The 23692-nt window shown below is 46.5% G+C and overlaps 1 protein-coding gene across 1 annotated transcript in view; it reads left to right on the top strand.

The window, feature by feature from the left end:
* Positions 1-16819, top strand: part of nrip2 (nuclear receptor interacting protein 2) — a 73152-nt gene extending 56333 nt beyond the window's left edge. Inside the window, exons 4-6 of the mRNA XM_072484677.1 lie at positions 10321-10460; positions 13106-13158; positions 14843-16819. Of these exons, the coding sequence (XP_072340778.1) occupies positions 10321-10460; positions 13106-13158; positions 14843-14965 (316 nt within the window). The 3' untranslated portion in view covers positions 14966-16819. The remainder of the gene's footprint in view (positions 1-10320; positions 10461-13105; positions 13159-14842) is intronic.
* The last annotated feature ends 6873 nt before the right edge of the window (positions 16820-23692 follow it).

Raw genomic sequence — 23692 nt, 5'->3', positions numbered from 1 at the left:
CTTTTTGTCCCCTCAAATTCTGATCATGAAACCATTAACAAATCTCTAACATCAGATACACGAGATTTTGTTTAAAAGATGCAATGATGTCCTGAATTGGTAAACTGTAGATCCACTGATTTTAGAAATACAATGCTTTCTCAAGTTCCACGTCCAGTTTCATTTGTGCCTTTTCGTTGGAAGGCTTGCTCAGCAGCAGGGGTATCTCAGTAGAGACTGCAACTGCACAAATTAAGTGGCTTACTCCAGCTATTTCACATGGGATCACCACTCTCTTCAGTGACCTCAATGTGATGTCATCCCCAAACATTAAATAAGTGCAACTTCCAGACTCAGACTTGACTTCAACCCTTACTATTGTGTGAATCTGAATAACATTTTAACCAATCTATACCAAATACTGTTGAGGTGTAATCACTATCTATCACAAAATTCATCTGCAACTAATGCACTTATTAACAGACTAAAGTCTCTTGTGACTAGGACAATTTCTCAGACCATTGTCTTCAACCATGGAATTCTCTGTGTCATGAGTCGCTTTGAAAAACCTACTCTTCCGTTTTTGAGCAGTTCATCGCATTATGATCTTTTGCGTCACATCTGAAGCACCTGTTAACTGTTCTCTGGGCACTTCTGGGGTTTATTTGTTTGTTATTGCAGCTCCAATCCTGTCATCTGCACGACCTGCAAAAAACATCTTCATCCTCATTCCGTTGGGGTGTGACTCTTCTGTTGTAATGACACCTGCTCCCCATATCAGAAAGATCTCAAAAGGCCACAGAGTCCACCAACCTCTGTGCCACGGGGCAGCACGGTAGCACAGTGGTTAGCACAGTTGCTTCACAGCTCCAGGGTCCCTGGTTCGATTCCCAGTCTGGGTCACTGTCTGTGCGGAGTCTGCACGTTCACCTTGTGTCTGCGTGGGTTCCCTCCGGGGGCTCCAGTTTCCTCCCACAGTCCAAAGACGTGCAGGTTAGCTGGATTGGCCATAATAAATTGCCTTTAGAGTCCAAAAAGGTTAGGAGGGATTACGGGGATAGGGTGGAGGTATGGGCTTAGGTAGGGTGCTCTTTCCAAGGGCCGGTGCAGACTCGATGGGCCGAATGGCCTCCTTCAGTACAGTAAATTCTATGAATTCAAAGATTCTATGACACTGCAGAATGTCCTATTTCCTCCATCAAAGCAGCTGGAAATAACTGTTTCCCAGGAATATTTTTACAGCAGCGGACATTTGATCTAAAAAGGTGGATTTTTTGAATGCCAGTGACCAGCAGCCAATCGATAGGCATCACTTTAGCACTATCAGCAATTTAAATGCGAGCACCGAATAAGGAATCTCCAAACTGAATTTCTGAAATCTTTTTATAGAACCTATATATTGTCCTGTAGAATAACAGTCCATCTTTCAAAACCTATCAAAGTCTCCCGATGCCTTGTAGGCATCTAATAGATCATCTTTCTTGTAAATTTTATCTGTAAAGCTTAATAGAAGATCCAAACTTTCATCAGTGTTCTTCTGACAGGCATAGAATTATTTTCTCTCAAAGGGTCGAGTGTATGTGAACCTCTCTTCCCCAGAAAGCAGAGGGGGCAGGGTCATTGAATATTTTTAAGGCAGAGGTAGATAGATTCTTGCCTAACAAGGGAATCAGAGGATTTTGGAGGTTAGTAATGAAAATGAAATGAAAATTGCTTATTGTCACAAGTAGGCTTCAAATGAAGTTACCGTGAAAAGCCCCTAGTCGCCACATTCCGGCGCCTGTTCGTGGACGCTGTTACGGGAATTGAACTGTGCTGCTGGCCTGCCTTGGTCTGCTTTCAAAGCTAGCGATTTAGCCCTGTGCTAAACAGCCTCTATTGAGGCTGGTGTTGAGGCCACAATCAGATCAGCCATGATCTGATTGAATAGCAGCGGATCAAGCTACAGCAGCCAAATACTTCTGATTTTATCTTTGCTGGGAATAGACAATGCTGAGGCCATATCTTGTTTTCTCTTTGGTAAGGATGTGATCCGTGTACACATATGCACTTAATATGTCCATTGATAAGATTCACATTCAGAGAACCTTGCTGGGTAATATCCTGACAATTTACACGTGCTTCCAGCTATGCTTCTCAAAAGTAACTCTGATTACAATCCTCCCAGATTTTTCTTTACAGCACAGGAAAAGGCTATTTGGCCTGTCACATCTGCACCAGCTCTCCATGGGAGCAATGTATCTAGTGTCACACACCCCATCCCCTGTATCCCTGCACATTCTTCCCTTCCAGATAACAATCCAAATATCTCTCCAATTCAGCCTGAATCCAACACACTCTCAGGCAGTGTATTCCAGATACTAACCACCCAGTACGGAAATATTTTTCCACGTGTTACCAGTGTTTCTTTTGCCAATTACCGTAAACCTGTGCCCTCTTAATCTTGATTCCTCCATCATTGGGAAGAATTTTCCCCTCATAATTTTGAATACCTCGACCAAACCTTCTCTCAATCTTTTCCTCCAAGGCAAACAGTCCCAACTTCTCCAATCTTCGAACGAAATTCTGTATGAAAAGAAAATCTTAGTTTCTAACCTTAACCTTTAGGTAATTATCCGCTGCTACCATGTTAATTCATTCTGAAACCAGGTGTGAAGTAAGAAACTAAATATCAATCTTTTACTTGCTCCTCCAGAAGGCAACATTATATGTTTGCCTCCTCCCTAACCAACACCCTGTGTTGCAGAAGTCTCTCTTTATATGCTCTTTTTGAAACCAATAAAATAAACTAATTAAATTAACAGCCCTTATAGGGGCACAACAATCATCTTTGGTTTCGATCCATCGATCTTCCATCCATCATCAATCTTTCACCCACCCTGTGTAGCCTTAACCATAATAAGGTTAACATATTATTAACAAAAGAAGGGAGAGAAAACTTGCTTATAAAATGTGGCTGCTGAGCTCAGCCTATCCCTAAGAGGGCTTAATTCACAAAACAACAACATTTTGAACCTGTGTGGTATTGACAATGAAACATACCTGAACACTCTTATTGCTGCAAGTATTCATTTAAATGTAGCAGTCATTGCCAAGTTAGGTAGTTAATCACGGGTAAGGTGAGGTAGGGGGGATATCAATTAGACTAAAAGATGACAATACAATTACACTAATTTGAGGGAAAAAATATAAAACTGGGGAGAGAAAATGCCCTGCCCTGGGCTAAAGGCCAACATGCAGAGGTTCAGTTTCCTTTAGGCAACTGTCCTCCAGAAAGATCCTTCTGATTAAGAAAGTCACCAATTGAATCGTACAGCATGCAAAGAGAAACTGAATGAAATAAGTGAGTTTCAATTACAACTTTTACTTTGTATATTCATGTCCTGTGAATCAGTTTAACCGTTCATATTTGGCCTTGTTAAGTGTCTTCTCAAACTACAATTGTTTTGGGTTGATGCTGACAAAATGTTTTTTGTGGTCAATACGCCCTGCAGCCCACGGGATCGTGTTGACTTTCCCGCCTCTGTTGCATATTTTCGCACCTGATTTTCCACTTTCCAACTCATTACTTATGCATCAGTGAGGAGCTCTTCAGTTCTCATGAACGGGCGGGCAGTGATTGTTCCGCCATGCCGTGACCTCATGGGGTCAAAGGTTCTGGTACAATCATTCATTGAAGACCAGGTGTGTGAAGATAGACATTCCAAGCTGACCAAACATACCAAATCCTTTACTCCATGCATCAGTGAGACCTCTCTGGTCAATGAATACAATTGAGCAATCAGTGGTAGTTCCCGTTGAACTATCTTCCTCCATTTACAAGGCAGCATCGCATTCTCCAGCTTTCACTTTCTCTTAGTCTACTCATCACATACCAAGGCCATATTTTGCAGGAAGACATTTGGCTGATATTTCCCTTCAGATGTCAATGAGCATTCACAACGAGGGTCTTAATTAGGGCCAAAAGACCCAACATTTAGGAACTGCAATCAGCCTTGTCCTCCAGTGACCTTGACAACAACTATAAATAGCCAGACCTGATTGCAAGCCTCAAATGCCATGACCATGGAGGCTTGTAAGGTCCGTACTGTCTTGCGTAGCAGGCATGACTACTGATTCTTGGGAGTCTACATCCATTCAGACATGCCCCTGTAAGGATCAGATGCCAATCAAGACTAAAAGAACCATAGCATCTAAACATGCTGAATTCTCACCTGAATGCACATCATCAGTGAAGGAACCAAGCTAATTAATTGTGCACAAAACACTTCAGTCCAGCACTCAGCTGAGCCATGCTCTCCAAGGTTTGAACAAGACAGTGATATGGCGTCCCTTCCAAGGGCCAAGATTTGCTGTGCTGAAAACCTCTCACATGCCCAGAGAGCTCTTCCTGACCAATTTTCCTACTAGCTTGACTTTGGTGTTATTACAAGGTGAGCCCAGAATGGTACTGTTAACCTTTGTTTGGGAGACCAGCTTCCAATCTCCCCTTATCACCCAACAAATTCCTCCCATCCTCACCACCTAATTCTCCTTCCTCCTAACACTATCAACCTCCCTATCACCCATCAACCCATTATCATCCATGTTGATATTCCTGGCCATCCTCCCGCAACCCTTTATGGTGATGTCCCCATACCCTTAGTTGATCTGACCCCTCCCCTTCCTGAGGCCACATGGACCCTGACTTTCCAAGAGTACTCCAACCCATTAAATCATCCAATCCCGCCATGGCTTTTCAACTTCGGATTTACAGGATGCAGATACCTCCTCTGACCATGACTGTGCCATCTGCCTCACAGTAGCATGTCTCTGTTCCCCCAAGACCAAATTCGTTAGGAGACTGACTATGCCCTACGCACCATGCTGTGCATGACAGTCACTGACCACGACAGTCACTGACCACAGAGACCATACCTAGTCCACGACCGAGACCAAGACATGTGTGCCATCTTCTAAAAGCCTGCACTGCTCCAGGACAGGCTCATCAATGTTCCCCCTACAGCATGGTCTCAGCCCCAGGACAGTCTCTTTAATATGCACCTATCAGCATGGCACCAGCCTTCGGACAGTTTCTACAATATGCCCCCGCAGTGTGGCCTCAGCCCAAGGACAATCTCTGATTCCTCCTTGAACAGTCTTATAACTCTTGCTCCAATTTTTCAATACTCCATTCTCTTCCCATCGTCCGCTAGTCCTACCTCTGACTTCCCCCTTCCTTTCATGTTCCACCACTACTCCCCACAGCCCTGTTTCAGTCTTCCCCATCCCTACTTATATCGCTTCCCATGTCCAGCTGATGCGACCATCAATTCACATGTGACGATTAGTAGAAGTAAACAGTGGTTTTAATAAGCTAGATCTGTGCCTGCCTGCGTCTGCTCCGTACTGAGTGCCGCCTACAGGCTGCAGATCTATATATACCCCTGAGGGGGCGGAGCCACAGGCGGAGCCCACAAGGGCATCAACATAATACAATACAATACAGTGGTGAATTGTAGCAGCAATACGTTCACCACATTCACCCCCTGTTAAAAATTGAAGTCCAGCGGGAGTGAAGTGGGCTCACAGATCGAGTCTGTCCGACTCTGTGATCGCCTCAGCTCTGGCTTCGCTGCGGGCACGGGTATTGGGCTTGTTGACTCTGGGAACGTGTCGTCTGGAGCTTCATCAAAGTGGGTCGGGGAGGGGGCGTGTAGGGGTAGTGGTGGTATTCGGTGGGGAGGGGGGGGGTGCGTAGGTGATGGTCGCTGGGGAACCGGCGGGTGCCAGATCCCGGAGGGAGATTGTATCTTGTCGACCGTCGCGGTATGCCACGTAGGCATACTGAGGGTTGGCATGTAGGAGCTGGACCCTCTTGAACAGGGGGTCGGACTTATGGCTCCTCCCGTGCTTCCGGAGGAGGACAGGCCCCGGTGTTGTCAGCCAGGACGGAAGCGAGACCCTGGAGGTGGATTTTCTGGGGAAGACAAATAGACGGTCGTGAGGGTTCTCATTCGTGGCTGTGCAGAGGAGCGACCGAATGGACTGGAGCGCGTCGGGGAGGACCTCCTGCCAGCGGGAAAACGGGAGACTTCTAGAACGTAGGGCCAGAAGGATGGTCTTCCATACCATCACGTTCTCCCTCTCCACCTGACCGTTTCCTGGGGGTTGTAGTTGGTAGTCCTGCTGATCATGGCCGCAGATGGTGACGTTATCCAAGTACGGGAACGTGGCCCGCAGCCCATACTGGTCAACCATTCGGTCCATCGTTCCTTGGAATACCGAGACCCCATTGGTGATGCCGAAGGGGACTCTGAGGAAGTGGAAGAGGCGGCCGTCTGCCTCAAAGGCAGTGTGGTGGCGGTCTTCTGGGCGGATCGGAAGCTGGTGGTATGCGGACTTCAGATCTACCGTGGAGAAAATCCGGTAGTGTGCAATCTGATCAGCCATGTCCGCTATGCGGGGAAGGGGGTACGCATCGAGTTGCGTGGAACGATTTATGGTCTGGCTGTAGTCTACAACCATCTGGTTCTTTTCCCCGGTCCTGACGACCACCACTTGGGCTCTCCAGGGGCTATTACTGGCCTCGATGATCCCCTCCCTCAAGAGCCGCTGGACTTCCGACTTGATAAAAGTCCTGTCCTGGGCACTGTACTGCCTGCTCCTGGTGGCGACGGGTTTACAGTCTGAGGTGAGGTTCACGAAGAGCGGGGGAGGGGCGACCTTAAGGGTCGCGAGGCTACATACGGTGAGAGGGGGTAGGGGTCCGCCGAACTTCAGGGTCAGGCTTCTGAGGTTGCACTGGAAATCCAGTCCGAACAAGAGAGGAGCGCAGAGATGGGGGAGGACATAGAGTTTAAAATTGGCGTACTCGGCACCCTATATCGCGAGGTTCACGACACAGTACCCCCGGATCTGCACTGAATGTGATCTGGAAGCAAGGGAGATTGTTTGGGATGCGGGGGAAATCTGAAGGGAACAGCGCCTTACCGTGTCCGGATGGATGAAGCTCTCCGTGCTCCCAGAGTCAAACAGCCAGGGCGTTTTGTGCCCATTGACGCGGACGGTCATCATGGAGTTCTTGAGGTGTTGGGCGGTGACTGGTCGAGAGTGACAGCACCAAGCTGCGGGTAGCCGGCGTGGTCGGCGGTAGCGGGGTGTCCCAAGATGGTGGCCCCCATCAGTCGCACGTGTCGGGCGGCGTTGAAGATGGCGTTGAAGATGGCGGCCTCCATCGGTCGCACGTGTCGGATGGCATTGAAGATGGCGGCCCCCATGAGTCACACGTGTTGGGTAGGGTTAAAGATGGCAGTCCCCACGGATAGCACGAGGCGGATGACGCGTCAGAAGGGGGCGTTACCGGCAGGCCCGCAGCGGGCCAGTGAGTCGGGCCTGCGATTTTGGAACTTTGGGTCGGGCCAAGCAGACTTTGGCAAAATGTCCTTTCTTGCCGCAGTCGTTCCGAGCTGGGCAACGCTGCCTGGGGTGCTGGTTCCGACCGCAGAAATAGCAAGGCGGCCCCCCCGGATTGGGCGGGCAGCCGCGCGGCACAGGCCTGGGACACCCTCGGGCCGGGTGATGGTCGCGCCTCCGGCGCCCACGAGGAAATCGCGTGGTCGGAGGGGAAGGCATTTAGGCTCAGGAAGACTACCTCTAATGAGGTGGATAGTTTTACCGTCTCTTCTAGGTCGAGGGCGCCCTTTTCGAGCAGGTGCTGTCTGACATAGTTGGACCGGACTCCAGCCACATCGGTGTCCCGGATGGCGAGCTCCCTGTGCTGCGAGGCCGTGACGTCCTTGTAGTTGCAGTTTCGAGCGAGTACCCTCAAGTCGCGTAGATATTCCTCCAGCGATTCCCCGGGGTGTTGACGACGTGGGGTGAGGAGATGCCGTGAGACCACTTCGTTCACCGGCCTCACGTAATGTCTTTTCAGGATCGCGACCACGTCTGCGTACGTGGTCGCGTCTTCGATTAGTACAGAGATTCTGTGGCTCACCCGGGCATGGTGGAGACTCAGATTCTGTGCTTCGGTGATGGCGGGCGAGGAGGAGGCGGCGAGGTAGGCCTCAAAGCAGCGGAGCCAGTGTGAAAGGATTCCTTTTGCTTCAGCTGCCTGTGTGTCGAGTTCCAGTCGAAATGTTTGAGGGCGGCTTCCATTGCAATATCATAGCTTATTAAATTGATGCGACCATCAATTCACACGTGACGATTAGTAGAAGTGAACAGTGGTTTTAATAAGCTAGATCTGTGCCTGCCTGCGACTGCTCTGTACTGAGTGCCGCCTACAGGCTGCAGGTTTATATACCACCCCCGAGGGGGCAGAGCCCACAAGGGCATCAACATAATACAATACAGTGGTGAATTGTAGCAGCAATACGTTCACCATACCATCCTTGGCGCTGCTTATGATACAAGCTCCCGGATTCTCACAGCTGTTAAGGAAGGTAAAAGCTGCATCTACATACCTCAAAGTCATTGACAAAGTGAAACTCACCAGATACGTGGCACACACACACGGTCAGGAAACAAACCATTCTAATTATCCCCTGGCGGGGCACTTAATTTAGAGAGGAAAGGTAATACCAGCGTGTTGGGCTTTTAATGAGCATTCACAAGATTCAAATGAAACTCGACCCACCTTGTAAATACGAGAGGAGAATTTTAATTTTTTTATAAATTAGTACCCAATTCATTTTTTCCAATTAAGGGGCAATTTAGTGTGGCCAATCCCTCGACATTGCACCTCTTTGGGTTGTGGGGGTGAAACCCACGCAAACACGGGGAGAATGTGCAAACTCCACACGGACAGTGACCCAGAGCCGGGATCGAACCTAGGACCTCGACTCTGTGAGGCAGCAGCACTAACCACTGCGCCACCGTGCTTCCCCAGGAGGAGAAAATGACAGACTAATTTTCTGCCGGCAGGAAACTGACTTTTCTCATCACGCTAAATTTAGTGCTGCAGCCCACCATGATCCCACTGCTGGCGGGAGCAGAAATCTCCAGAGATTTTAACTTACTCAAAACCCATCCACATAAGAATTATAATGGGCCCAGAATCCCGTGGTCCATTTTGCTAAATCTGCCAAAAATGTTCGTCTTACCCCAGAAATGTTCGTCCTACCCCAATGCTGCATATGTTCAATGACCTAACCATGACAGGCAATGTACCACACCCACTACTCACCCTTTTCTACCTAGCACATTCTGGGTATCTGGAAGTAACAGCTCTACTACCAACCCTGCCATGCATTCTGGTTAAAGGGGACTGAGTGGGAGGGGTGGATGTGCGATGAATTAGCAGGGGCCTAACTTAAAACTTTAAGTATAGCTACTCGTTTCCTCCAAATTAACCTTTTTAAACTCACAACCCAAAAAAACATTCCTCCAATTTCATATTGTGATGCCGCCACATTGTTTATTCAGCACACCTATGCCACTTGTCATGCTAACCTTCACCCACCTTGCTGCATCTTCTTACCAGAGGAAATGATGCAGAATACCCTGAGAATAAGATAATGGATCACATAGCAAGGCAACCCACTCCTCTTGTGTGAAACAAGGGTACAGTGCCAGATTAGTGAAGAACTAAATAATGTTTTAGAAAATGTGGTAAGACTGAACCATTGAGCTTGAAAAAGCCAGCAGCGTGAAAAGTGGATGGTGATGACGTGTTGATGCTGAATAGTAGGCTGCCTAAGGCTTTGAAAGGGCAGTCACAGAACTTGCCTGAAAAGAAGAATTCTCAAGGAATATCATATCTATTTGGAAACACTGAGGTTAGTGTCTGGAGATGTGCAACAACTGACATGTTTGGCTTTTAGGCCTGTATCACTTAATTGCAGCAGCATTAGGGAATCTTTTGTTCCTGACATCGCTGGGACGTGTTGCAATTTCATTGGAAATTGGGCACAGCAACAATATATGAATTCGGGCTGTCCACATTTTGCAGCTGAAAGGATAAATGGCCCTTTCCTTCCTGTTGGGACTTTGCTATAAAAGTGCTCCGGCTTACTGTATTATTTCTTTGAAAACACAAGTTATTCATCTTTCACAAGTCCAGCTGGCAGTAATTTTTTTAATATTTAATAATTCGAATTTAACCTTACTTTTTTAGGATTTCAAATTTGGGAAAAGGCCCACCATTTCAACTGCATTAGTACAGTTTAGAGACTAATCTTCAAATGTATTATGATGTTAGCCCATTAAAAGGGCATGATTTCATTGTAAAATGTAAATTGGCTGCATAGTAAATGTGGTTACAAGAAGGTAAGGAGCGTATCTCCTAGTTATTTCTTCTGATATAATTTCTTGCAATACATAAACTGATGTATTTTGACCTATGATCCATTTCTTCAGTTTAAAGGAATTGCCTGCAGCAGAAAGTGATGACTGTGGAGATAACAGATTCACACGTAGTACAAACACAATGGAGCGGGTGGAGAAATTAGAAATCATGTTGGGGAAAGAGAAAGTACAGTGTTCAGCTCTGGTAGTAGGTAAGAACCTCACTATATATTTTCAATAAACTGTAGAAGATTTTTTTAATGAGCTACTTGACACAGAATCTACTCCAGTTGAGAGAACATGCTTGTAGCCTGTTCTGGTAACAAGTGACTATGAGCACGATCTACTGGCCACGTTGTGCCTGAAACTTGGCGCATCGTTGCCGGTAGATGCTGGGAGAACCCGCTCCCAGAATTTACCCGGCTCACCTTGGGAGATCTAACGTGGTCTCATGAAATGTCGCGATGTGAATCACTTTTCGGCAAAACTGCATATTAGAGTGAGTTAGCTAGTCTCACTCTAATACGCAGTTCCCTGAGGTAATTGAGGCATTGGTATCTATCCCCTTTACCTTGAAGACCTCGGAGCAGTGCCGTTCAGTACCGCCCCTCACAAATGGGGACCAGACAGAATGTCACTTATGGGAGTCTCCCAGGAATTTGGAGGCCCCCAGATGCATGCCGTCTGGGCAGAGTGGTACCCTGGCACTGGTAGTACCACCTGGGCACCCTGGCAGTGCCACCTGGGTGCCAGCCTGGCACTTCGAAGGTGCCCAGGTGGCATTGCCAGCTTGTATAGTTGGAGGCAGCATGGTGGCACAGCGGTTAGCACTGCTGCCTCATGGCATCAGGGACCCGGGTTCAATTCCGGCCTCAGGTGACTGGTTTGCACATTCACCCCGTGTCAGCTTGGGTTTCCTCTGGGTTTCCTCCCACAGTCTAAAGATGTGCAGGTTAGGTGGATTGGCTATGCAAACATTAGCCCTTAGGGTGCGGTTACAGGGAGGGGGATTCGTCCTAGGTAGGGTGGTCTTTTGAAGAGTTAGTGCAGACTCGATGGGCCGGATGGCCTCTTTCTGCACTGTAGGGATTCTATGATCAGGGAAGTACCCTCATCCTGTTCCTAAGGGTTTATCTGTGCAGATGATATTTGTTGTGGCATAGAGGCTCAGGTGTACACTGAGCCCAAACTTAACTGCTGCTCACCCAGGTTGCTTTTGCTAATGTCAGCTAGTATTGGCTTTTTAAAAGATGCACTCTAATTTTTGCCAGTGTATTCTCCAATGGCTGTGCAAATGACTGATTGAAGAATCTACAGTGGAAATAGCTCTGCAATGCATTGGCAGGCACAACTCATCTCACATTCACAGGAATGTGGTGCAATTCAAGTTTAAGGATCACCTTAATCTCAAAGAATTCAGAGAAGTTGGTGATGTGTAGATACATTCAATTGAGAATTAGAAAAATAAATGTGAAAGGGCTGGTTGCAGCACCCATCTGTAATTTTATCATCCTCCAATTTCTTTGCAGTTGTAAAAGAATAAGATCCAAATAAGTTCCAAGCTTTAGTACGTATTTCTAGATGAATCTGAACCAGGCCTAAAGTCTTTTTTTTAAGCGGAAGCTGTGTCTGTTAAGAAACTCTTCATCTTGACCCGAGCAGGTGAGTGTAATCCAAGTCTGATGGTATGGAATGGAGATTATACTCAAAGGGGACAATCCATTGTTACTTGTGTCTTTATAAACACTCTTGTCAGGTCAAAATAGGTTTGAATAATTTTTCGGTTTGACACTTTGAGGAAAAGATTCTGTTACTATGCAATTCTATAAGGCTGACAAAAATGGTTGAGAGGGCAAAATCAGCACAAATGTAAACGTGGAGAACTAGCCTAAAATAAAAATAATACATGAAGCAAAACTGTTAATTGAAAATGAAAAAAAAACCTGCAATCAAAATATCTTTTTAAGAAGCCTACTTGCGCAAACTGTGTCCTTGTGGAACTCCTCACACACACAATTTGTAATGGTTGGAGTATGACATTACTAGGCTTGGAAATAAAGGATTGCAACTCGGTATTAAAAAGCGACTGATGCCTATAGAACTACGTCACAGCCTCATTATCTTCCACAAATTGGTAGAAAATCAAATGAATAAATACTCAAACGCAATTACTTGCACATCAGCATTGATGCACCAAGGACTCCTTATTTAACAGAAAGGAGCCATGGGCTTTAATTAAAATTGAGCTGACTGACGAGTAAGTAGTCAGAAGATGTATTGTCGGAAGTCCTTCTGAAGTGTATTTTTTCAACTTTACTTATCTAATGGCAAAGGTGAGGGTTTTTTAACCAGTTTTATCCCTTTCACGTCTTTGCGGCCTTTTTATGGCATATGCTTGTCCCCAGGCAAGATGATAGATAGTGAGCTAATCCTACACTTCTGTAAAACTGTAACTGGTCATTAGATAATACACAAGGTTGCTTCAGGGGAAGGTTATCTTCATATTTTATCCATCATTGTGGTTTTGGGAGAGAATGTGCACTCAAATGTACCAGAATATTGCAATACAAACTTATTTCATTACCATTAATACTGAAATCCCATATAGCTCTGTACAATTCCAGCCCTGTAATGAGAAACCTTTTAAATCTGACACTTTCCAAAGCTTAAGTTCCTGCTTTATGCCAATTGATGATGAATTTGAAGACCATTGTTACTGATTAAAAGATGGAAGACGGTTCAATCTCACTGATTTTGTGCTTCACTGTTCAGTCATAACCCGGAAAGCAATTGTTAAATGATATTAAAGTTTTGCCCTACTTTTGGAAGGTGTAATTGTTGTGCATTTGGTTTGTAGATAATAAGACATGTGAGCTTTCCCTCGGTCTTCAAACACTCCTGTCTCTCAAAGTAAGTAATATGTCTGTCTCTATTTTTAATCGCAGCAGTTTCTCTTTTACTTTCAGTCTTTTTCCTTTTCTGTTCATCTATTTAAAACAGAGTTGAAACCCTTCTACCAAAGGGTTGTGAATCTGTGGAATTTGCTACCCAGAGTGCAGTGGGTGCAGGGACATTGAGAAAATTTAAGGAGGAGTTAGACAGATTTTTAATTGGTAATGGATTGAAGGGTTATGGAGAACAGGCAGGATGGTGGAGTTAAGGCCAGGATGAGATCAGCCATGATCGTATTGAACGGTGGTGGGCTCGAGAGGCTAAATTGCCTATTTCTACTCCTAGTTCATGTGATTTTACCATCCAGCTCTTGGTCTGCAGCACTGTAGGTAGCAGCACCCCACACACAATTATGGTGTTCATGATCAATAGGGGATTTCTTGATTAATATGAAGATCAGGGGTTTACAGGGAGACGGCAGGAAAACAGGAATGAGGAACATATTAGCCATGATCGAAGGGTAGCATGGTGTCACAATGGTTAGCACTGCTGCCTCACAGCCGCAGGGACCTCGGGTCACTGTGTGGAGTTTGAATTTTCTCCCCGTGTCTACGTGGGTTTCCTCTGGGTGCTACGGTTTCCTCCCAGTCTAAAGATGTGGTTAGGTGCATTGGCCGTGCTAAATTGCCTCTTAGTGTCCAAAAGGTTAGGTGGGGTTACTGGGTTACGGGGATAGGATGGAGGCGTAGGCTTAAGTATGGTGTTCTTTCTAGGGGCCGGTGCAGATCCGATGGGCTGAATAGCCTCCTTCTGCACTGTAGATTCTATGAATGGCAGGGCAGACTCGATGGGCCAAATGGCTTAATTCCACTCATATTGTTGCCGATTCCGCTTCACTATGCTCTTTACTCTGGCTCTGGTCCAATTAGGGCAATCAGTGAATTTACCTTCTTTCTATATTGTCGATGGCTACAGTATATCTTATACCTTATTTAATTTCTTTTGTTTCCATCTCTTGGGCCTGCTTTTGAGGATACCCTACCCTGAGCTGGTGTAGTGTAGAGTTACAGGGGTAGACATTCAGCTTCTGTGCGCCCATTGTATTGGCTTAAAATGGATGCAACATGACCCATTTCTGGGACCAAAGTCTCACACTCTTAGGACACCTGAAGCACATCAAATTGCATTGGATGATTTTTATTCCTGAGGTACTGGCTATCTCAAACCTCTTTGCTGTTTGATGTACCCCAACACATCTTTATTCCTTTTGTCATAAAAGCCAACATTCCATTTTCTTTCTTCATTATCTGCTGTACCTGCATGCTAGTTTTCTGTGACTGTGGAGGGTAGTATGTGGAGACTGTGGAGGGTAGTATGTACCCTCCACTTTTCCAGTTCAAACCTTCTTTGCATCAACTTTCTTCAACCTTGATTGAATGGCCTCCATAAACCATTCACCTTTCTTCTTCAAAAGCCTCCACAAAATTAACCTTTTACCAAGCCTTCAGTTGCCTTTACTAATTGTTCTCCTACCAATGCTTGTTGTCCATTTTCACATCGCACCTGAGGGTGTTTTACTATGTTAAAGTTGGCAAATAATGCAATTATCTCTCGCCATTACTAATAGCAACTCAATAGCTCAGCTATTTTCACAATATTGACTATATTCTATTTTTTTTTAAATTGTATTTCTTACCCACAGTGTGTGATTGACTTGGAAAGAGGAGCACTGCTGCTGAGAAAGTCAGAAACACAGATACCATTCATAACTGAGTCAGGAGAGGACAAGGAGGAGGAGAATGATGAAGAGGATGAAAAAGAGTGAAAAAGGACACAAGAATCTAGTGTTTTGAACAAAAAAGCTCACGATAGTTTGACATCATGAGGCTACCTGATTTCTTTCTTTTTCTGGCCCCTTTGTGACTGCTGTAATCTTTGGCTTGTCTCACTACAGGAGTAAGCTGATTGAGATGAGGAGGGGACAGTTATGTAAACCGTCCCTCCTTTCCGACCACCATTCCCTCAAATCACCAAAAGATTGTTCCAATTTAGGTTTCTAACTAGTGTTGGGAATACTACACCTGTTCATTCTTTTATGCTGCTCCCAGGCTTGTGTACTGTGACATGAAATAAATTTGCGTTTTATACAATCGTTTCAGCAACAGGTAACAAAAATGTAATTTTAACAATAGGTCATTTGAAAGGTTATTTCCTCCTAGGCTGTTTTGGGTTGTCCAGTCAAATGGTGTTAATGGTTCCAAATATTCCAACAGCCTAGGTTTTTGAGGAATAGATGATCTGATCTTTTTGAGAAATGTTCATGTATCTTGAGCAGAAAGTCCCTGACAGAAGCATTTCCTATAATGGAAATAATCAACAGTAAATGTGGATGTATTTTTGAACGGAAACAAATATTTCTATACTATAGAGATTTGCATCAATTAAGCTTTAAATTAAGATAGAATATAGAAAATGATTCCTCTAAAATGTTCTATTTAAAACAAAAGAAACTTCCAATGCTCAGGTGCAACATCAGTTGCCATTGCAATAGCTACGACCTGTCAAGAACTTGAGAGATGCTGAATGCTGGTTGCAGCATTACAACATTATCCAGTTCATCATCAGGTCAACAATCAAGAAGATTTTCCCTTGGTTCAATGATGGTCAGAAACATAGAAATTTTCTGTTTTTATAATCTTAAACTACAGTCAATTTCACATAAATGAAGCTCCAACAAATAAATCCATTCACATTCACGCCCATGGGCAGCACGGTAGCATTGTGGATAGCACAATTGCTTCACAGCTCCAGGGTCCCAGGTTCAATTCCCCGCTGGGTCACTGTCTGTGCAGAGTCTGCACATCCTCCCCGTGTGTGCGTGGGTTTCCTCCGGGTGCTCCGGTTTCCTCCCACAGTCCAAAGATGTGCAGGTTAGGTGGATTGGCCATGATAAATTGCCCTTAGTGTCCAAAATTGCCCTTAGTGTTGGGTGGGGTTACTGGGTTATGGGGATAGGGTGGAGGTGTTGACCTTGGGTAGGGTGCTCTTTCCAAGAGCCGGTGCAGACTCGATGGGCCGAATGGCCTCCTTCTGCACTAAATTCTATGATAATCTATGATTATAAGTAGTTCCAATGAATCAAATCATTTTTCTTTCATTCACATTGTTTAGAATTCCAAATCTGGCCCATTCATTCACCTTTTTGGATTCCAGTGGTCAAATATTACGCCAACAGCGCTTAGTATTCCAACAGACACAATCTTATCCCATTTGCCCCCATTGTTCAAAATAAAATCATTGATGTATATATATACCTTTACGTCCATTATTCTGACTCTTAACAAACATAGGAATAAAGAACCCCAGCAACCAGCGGCTGGGATTTTCCCTGATATCGGGAGGGAAAAGCGGCACTGAAGCAAGTCACACTGTTGGGGCAGCCTCTGATTTGCCCAACCTGCCAGCAACTTAGAAGTGCAAGATTTGGGGTGCCATTTTTAGAGGCTGCCCCAGCATGCAGCGAGCAAACCAGTTCATAGAATCACAGTGCATAAGGAGATCATTCAGTCCATAGAGTCTACACCAACCCTCTGAAAGAGCACTCTACCTAGGGTCAGGCCCCACTGTATCCCGGTAACCCAACCTAACATTTTGGACACTTAAGGGGAAATTTAGCATGGCCAATCCACCTAACCTGCACATCTTTGGACTGTGGGAGGAAATCTGAGCACCCGGAAGAAACCCAAGCAGACATGGGGTGAAAGTGCAAACTCCACACAGTCACCCAAAGCTGGAATTGAACGCGGGTCTCTCGTCCTGTGAGTCAGCAGTGATAACCACTGTATTTGTCATGCCACACGTTTATGCCGACTTAAAACAATATTTTTCGCACTCATCACCGAACCTGCCCAATGGGAGGGGAAAATCCCGGCCAGTGTCTCATTTGTCCAAATGAAAACAGTAGAAAATATTCTGACCGTTGTACATTTTTTTTCTACATTTCAGATGACAGTAACCAATGTTAGAGCTATTACCAACAGGTACAAAATAATGTTTTTTGTGTTTTGAGTCTTACAGTATTTTTTTTTGTCTTCATTACTGAAGTGTCCCTGGAGAACATGGTGTTGAAGTCTGCTTAGGTTAATTCAGCTGTTAGGAACTGTGAAATGGTTGACTTCTGGGTGACTTCCCTCCTTTCCTCTGAATAATGTGTCTGATCTTGAATTGAGCTCAACTCTGTGATGCCATGTGTATGAAGCTAAAGTGGGGGGGGGGGGGGGGGGGGGGGATTTTGCAGGCATGTGTCCCGTCACTTTGTAGCATGGTGTTTCGTGGCAACTCAGGTTCCCAATATGGAAATCGGAATTTAAAAGATTAACATTTACACAAATAGCATGTGGAACTTGAAATACTCACAAAAATATATGTTAGTGTAGATTAATACTGTAGCTGCAAAAACCTTAATAGCCTGAATATTATTTTATATGCAATATTTATAAACCATTTAATCTAGAAGTGGTTCATATTCCAGTTTGTCATGTTCCCTATAAATGGGGCAGTGTCTCCGTGTTTGCAGAGTGAAACTCCAATTTATGTATTACAAGATTGAATCCTATGGAGTTGACATCCTTGTTGTCAAAACTTGTCACCCAATTGTCAATACCAATCAATTACACCTGTGAAGCTTCATTGTCCAAAATGGCTAACTATTTTTCTGAAAAAAACAAAACTAATAAAGCGTTTCCCACTACCTCTATAACCTTTGTTTATTTTGTACAATAAACATCGGAAAGCAAAGAACTAGAATTTGACTTAGTGGTTGGGGAGGAACGGGAGGCAATTCCAAACTATTTGTCATTCATTAAACTGATTATATAATAGCAAATATTGAAATTGGAAAAATCAAAAACATTCCGATTGTGGCAACCAACATTCGTACCACGTGACTTGAGACACTGTTATTTGATTGTTTTGGATGCTGCGTCTTATTTTGCAATACTATTCAAGGTCAACGTTATTCACTCCTGAATGCTCCACTGCATGTTGCATTCTTCCAGGGTAGACATTCCAGCATTATGCACTCATCAGCTAATAATGTTCGTTGACCAATGTCTTCCCAACAGTATTGTATGTTACCTTGGTAATGTTACCTTGGTATTCTGGTGTGCAATTTATTGTTCACAATAAACTGGTGTTGTCAAACAGCAGAGTGTAACGGAGCTTCTGTTTTGCAGCTCACCAGTTTGCACAGAAAGTAACACACTAGATTTCTTTTGGGATTCAATAACACTGGATATAATGAATAGCGTGGTACAAAAAATCAATCAGAAAAACTGGTTGCTTTAACAGGCAGGTAAGCATAAAAAAAATTCAGATTTGTTCAACATTGTCTCAGCAGCAGCAGGCAAATCAACTGGAGTGATTCACAGCACAGCTCAGCTTCGTACTGGTGATGTCAGCAATCCAGAAACTAAGCCTTATCTATGGTGATGACTGCTGAGTTGGTGTTTTTTGCTCAAGTCCCAGAATTGTGGGAGATGGGATTGGACTCAATAATAACTGGAAATTTGAATTGTTAACTACACGACTGGCTATGCAATATGTAATATCCAAATGTAGATAGCAAAAGTAAGGATTCTCATTGGGTCCAGTGAATCTTTGCTAGATCTACAACCAGCAATGTAAGAACAGATGGGTTAGCTCAGCCAGCAGTCTTTTCATGCTTCATTAAACTAACAGTTGTCCTTCTATCTCTACACAATCTAATGAGCACACTGCATCACATTATTCACAGAAGGTGCAAACTCTACACAGTGACCTGGGGCTGGGATCGAACTCGGTCCTCAATGCCATGAGGCAGCAGTGCTAACCATTGTGCCACTGTCCTGCTCGGAGCTTTTTTATTCTTTACCCAGGTTTTTGTCCAGTTTACTACAAAAAGGATGCACATGACAGTAGAAAATATGTAGTTAATTTTCAATTTAGGATTTTCATTTCCATTAAACCTAAATTGGCCATTGTCAAATTATTTCGCCCGAGTAAAATGCTGCAGAATCTCGGCCAATACTGGTCAGTAACCAGCCACTGAAGCTCAAATTGACTCACTTATGCTTTCTCCTTGCCCTTCTGCTTTCTCCTTGCCCTTCTGCTGTACCAGACTCCTAAACGACCCTCTTATGGACCAACCTGATTAATATACCTGTATGCTACACCTGCTGCCGGTGTTTATGTATTTACATTGTGTGCCTTGTGTTGCCCTATTATGTATTTTCTTTCTTTTCATGCACTAAATGATCTGTTTGAGCTGCTTGCAGAAAAATACTTTTAACTGGACCTTGGAACACGTGACAATAAACAAATCTAATCCAATGCTCACCATCCCGCCCGCCCCCCCGCTTCCCCCTTCCCCTCGTATCACCCCCTACCCGTAGTGAATGAAGCGTGCAACCCATGATGCCCCCGTGTCCCCGCAGGAGAGGTTGGCCCACAACAGACGGGAGAGGGCTCTGACAGGTGGTGGGGTGCGGACATCAGAGTCCTCACCCTTTACAGGGAGCAGGACCTGGAGGAACTAAGGGTGGCCACTACCACTGGGCTCCTAGAGTATGTGCATGTGTGGGGGTGGGGGGGGGGGGGGGGCAGGAATGGTGCGGTGGCCAGCGTTAGGAGAGAGAGGTCCGTGTGCAGGAGGCCTCCTCCATTCAGACCAAATCCACTCCCTTAGCCACCTCCTCACCCTCTCCTGGTTGGTCACCCAGTTGTAGAACAGAAGATTTGGTAGAGCCAGGCCCTCCACACGCAGCCCTCATTGTAAAATGGACTTCTGTATTCTAAGTACTCTTCCCTCCCAGACATAGGCCATGATTAGTTTGTCAACCTTGGTGAAGAAGGATATGGGGATGAAGATCGGGACAATCTAAATATGATAAGGAATCTAGGCAGCACGTTTATTTTGATCGTCTGTACCCTTCTGGCTAGCAAAATAGGGAGTGAGTCCCATCTTTGCAGGTGCCACTTCACCTCCTCCACCAGGCTGGAGGGGTTCCATTTCTGGAGCCTTCGCCAGGTGTGGGCTACTTGGATCCTCAAGTACCTGAACTTGGTCTGGGTTACTTTGAACGGTAGTTCCTCCAGCTCCGCTCCTCCCTCTGAGGTTTACCAGGAAGATTTTGCTCTTACCCAGGTTGAGTTTGTAACCTAAGAAGGCGCCGAACTCCCTGAGGAATCGGATTATCTTTCCCATGCTGGTAGAGGGTTTGACACCAAGAGGAGCAGGTCATCCACATGAAGTGACACTCTATGCTCTCTGCCTCTTTTTCAGATGTCCAATCCGCCAATCTAAGGGTGATAGCCAGCAGCTCAATTGCCAGTGTGAACAGGAGCAGGAATAATGGGCACCCCATGCCTTGTTCCCCTGTGTAGCCGTAAGCATTCGGAGCTGGTGGTGTTTGTCCGTACGCTCATCATAGGAGTGCTGTACAAGAGCTTCATCCATGTGGTGAATTCCTCTCCGAACCATTCTACTCAATCGAAGGCTTTTTCAGCGTCCAGAGAGGCGATCATTTCTGCTGTCCTCTCCCGGATGGGGTCATTAGCATGTTCAGCAGGCCTCTGATGTTCGCTGTTAGTTATCTGCCTTTCCCAAATCCGGTCTCATCTCCCGTGATCACATCTGGCAGGCAGCTCTCCAGTCGCCTCGCCAGAGCTTTCATCAGGATATTCGCGTCAGTGTTTAGGAGAGATGGATCTGTATGATCCACACTCGGTCGGGTCTTTGTCCTTTTTGGGGATCAATGAGATGGAGGCCTGGGCCAGCGTAGTCGGCAGGGACCCATTAGACAGTGAGTCATTTAACATCTCCCGCTGGTGGGGCCAACGTTGCTGAGAATCTTTTGTTAAAGTCTGCCAGTGTGAACAGGAGCAGGAATAATAGGCACCCCATGCCTCGTTCCCCTGTGTAGCCGAAAGCATTCGGAGCTGGTGGTGTTTGTCCGTACGCTCATCATAGGAGTGCTGTACAGGAGCTTCATCTATGTGGTGAATCCCTCTCCGAACCATTCTACTCAATCGAAGGCTTTTTCAGCATCTGGTCGCAGCGCTTTCCCTGATTGCATGGAGTTGATGCACTCCATGACTCCGCCCAGCCCTAGCCTCCCCTCTGGGGACTGCTGATCCACCCCCAGTATGGAGTCGATCAGCTGCTGCTTGGTTTCCCTTTCCTTCCTCTCCCCATGGACCTAATAAGTCCCTCTGATGACCACGTTCAGAACCTCGCAGATGGCAGAGTGTAAGACCTTCCCATTCTGGTCGCAGGATCGTTGATGGCTTGGGATATTTTAGTCAAGGAGAGCTGCATCCAGTCTCGGTGGGTGGGGGGTGCGGGCCGTTCCCCTCTCCAACCAACTGGGGCAGCACGGTAGCATTGTGGATAGCACAATTGCTTCACAGCTCCAGGGTCCCAGGTTCGATTCCGGCTTGGGTTACTGTCTGTGCGCGCATCCTCCCCGTGTATGCGTGGGTTTCCTCCGGGTGCTCCGGTTTCCTCCCACAGTCCAAAGATGTGCAGGTTACGTGGATTGGCCATGATAAATTGCCCTTAGTGTTCAAAATTGCCCTTAGTGTTGGGTGGGGTTACTGGGTTATGGGGATCGGGTGGAGGTGTTGACCTTGGGTAGGGTGCTCTTTCCAAGAGCCGGTGCAGTCTCAATGGGCCGAATGGCCTCCTTCTGCACTGTAAATTCTATGTTAATCTATGGTAAAAAAAAAAAAAAAGAGGGCTGGTTAGATCACAAACCAATCGGCGCCGGGCACGGTTCTCAATTTTGGCCTCTCTGGCTCAAGCGTGACGCAGCCATTAAATCGCACGCGAGACTTCCGGGTGCGGCTATGCGGAGCTGAGCCGCACGATTCGGCAGTTCCCGCTACCACGGACTTTCGGGCTCGCTAGAAGAGCCCCAACGGAACTTTTTCCGAGACTAACCCGTGGGGAAGGTAAGAGGGAGGTACCCCTCCAACTTTTATGAAACGGACTCAAAGCGTAACGGCCACAAAAGTGGCATTGGAGCAACGGGAAAAACTGGGGAAAAAAGACAAAATGGCGGCGGCCAGAGACAAAGTGGAGCTGCAGGAGTTTATCAAGCACTGCTTCGAGGAGCTGTGCGAGGAGATGCGTAAGGAAATGCTGGCGCCTATGCTTTCGGCAATCGAAGGACTCGGGATCACCCAGAAGGCCCACGAGGTTCAGATCCAGGAGGTACAAAAAAGAGTTGGTCAGAACGAGGATGAGATCTCGGGCCTGGTGGTGAGAATGGAGCAGAACGAGGCGCTACACAGGAGGTGGGCGGGAAGACTCGAAGACCTGGAGAACAGGTGGAGGAGAAAGAATCTGCGGATCGTGGGTCTCCCTGAAGGAGCGGAGGGGGCCGATGCCGGGGCATACGCGAGCACGATGCTCGGGGCGATGACGGGCAAGGAGGCCCCTTCGAGGCCGCTGGAGTTGGACGGGGCACACCGGGTGCTGGCAAGGAGATCCCGGGCAAATGAGCCGCCAAGGGCGATGGTGGTGAGGTTCCACCAGTTCACGGACAGAGAGTGGGTCCTGAAATGGGCCAAGAAGGAGCGGAGCAGTAAGTGGGACAATGCAGAGATCCGAATATACCCGGACTGGAGCACGGAGGTTGCAAAGCGGAGAGCGGGTTTCAACCGGGCCAAAGCGCTGTTGCACCGGAAAGAAGTGAAATTCGGAATGCTGCAGCCAGTGCGACACTGGGTCACATACAAGGGCCAACACTACTACTTCGCCTGAAGAGGCGTGGACCTTTGTACAAGCCGAAAAGTTGGACTCTAACTGAGGGTTTGTGAGGGTGGGGGGGATATTTGATATTTGAGGTTTGATGTGTGATGGTTGTTGTATATAGGGGGTCAATCACAATCACGCGCAGGAAATGTTATATGGGCTGGGGGAGAGAGACAAGGCCACGACAGGAGCTGCGCCAGAGGGGGCGGAGCGGGCTTTGGAAAGCGCGGGGTTTTTTGTCTTTCCCGCATGTGGGAAGAAAGGTGGGAGGGGGAACTCCCACACGGGGAGGTCAATGGGATAGCGGGGGTAACCGGGGTCAGCAGGTGTCAGCTGACTTACGGGAGTGACATGGGGGGAGCAAAAAAGCTAGACAGGGGTCTAGCAGGGGGGAAAAAGGGTTGCTGCTGCACTGGCCGAAAGGGAATGGGACATAGAAGAGGTGGTTGGGACGGGGGTACCCCGTCTGGGGGACTGGAGGGTGAGGGAGGCGTGGACACGGGACTGGCCCAGAAAACGAGATGGCTAGTCAGCGGGGGGGGGGAGGAGATGGGGGGAGAGCCCCTCCAATCCGGGTGATAACGTGAAACGTGAGGGGGCTGAATGGGCCGGTGAAGAGGGCTCGAGTGTTCGCACACTTAAAGGGACTGAAGGCGGACGTGGTCATGCTCCAAGAGACTCACCTGAAGGTGGTGGACCAGGTCAGGTTAAGAAAGGGATGGGTAGGACAGGTATTCCACTCGGGACTGGACGCGA

This window comes from Scyliorhinus torazame, chromosome 19 (assembly GCF_047496885.1).
Source record: "Scyliorhinus torazame isolate Kashiwa2021f chromosome 19, sScyTor2.1, whole genome shotgun sequence".
Taxonomy (NCBI): domain Eukaryota; kingdom Metazoa; phylum Chordata; class Chondrichthyes; order Carcharhiniformes; family Scyliorhinidae; genus Scyliorhinus; species Scyliorhinus torazame.
Note: the sequence above shows the minus strand (reverse complement) of the source record. Positions and strands in the feature narration are given on the sequence as shown.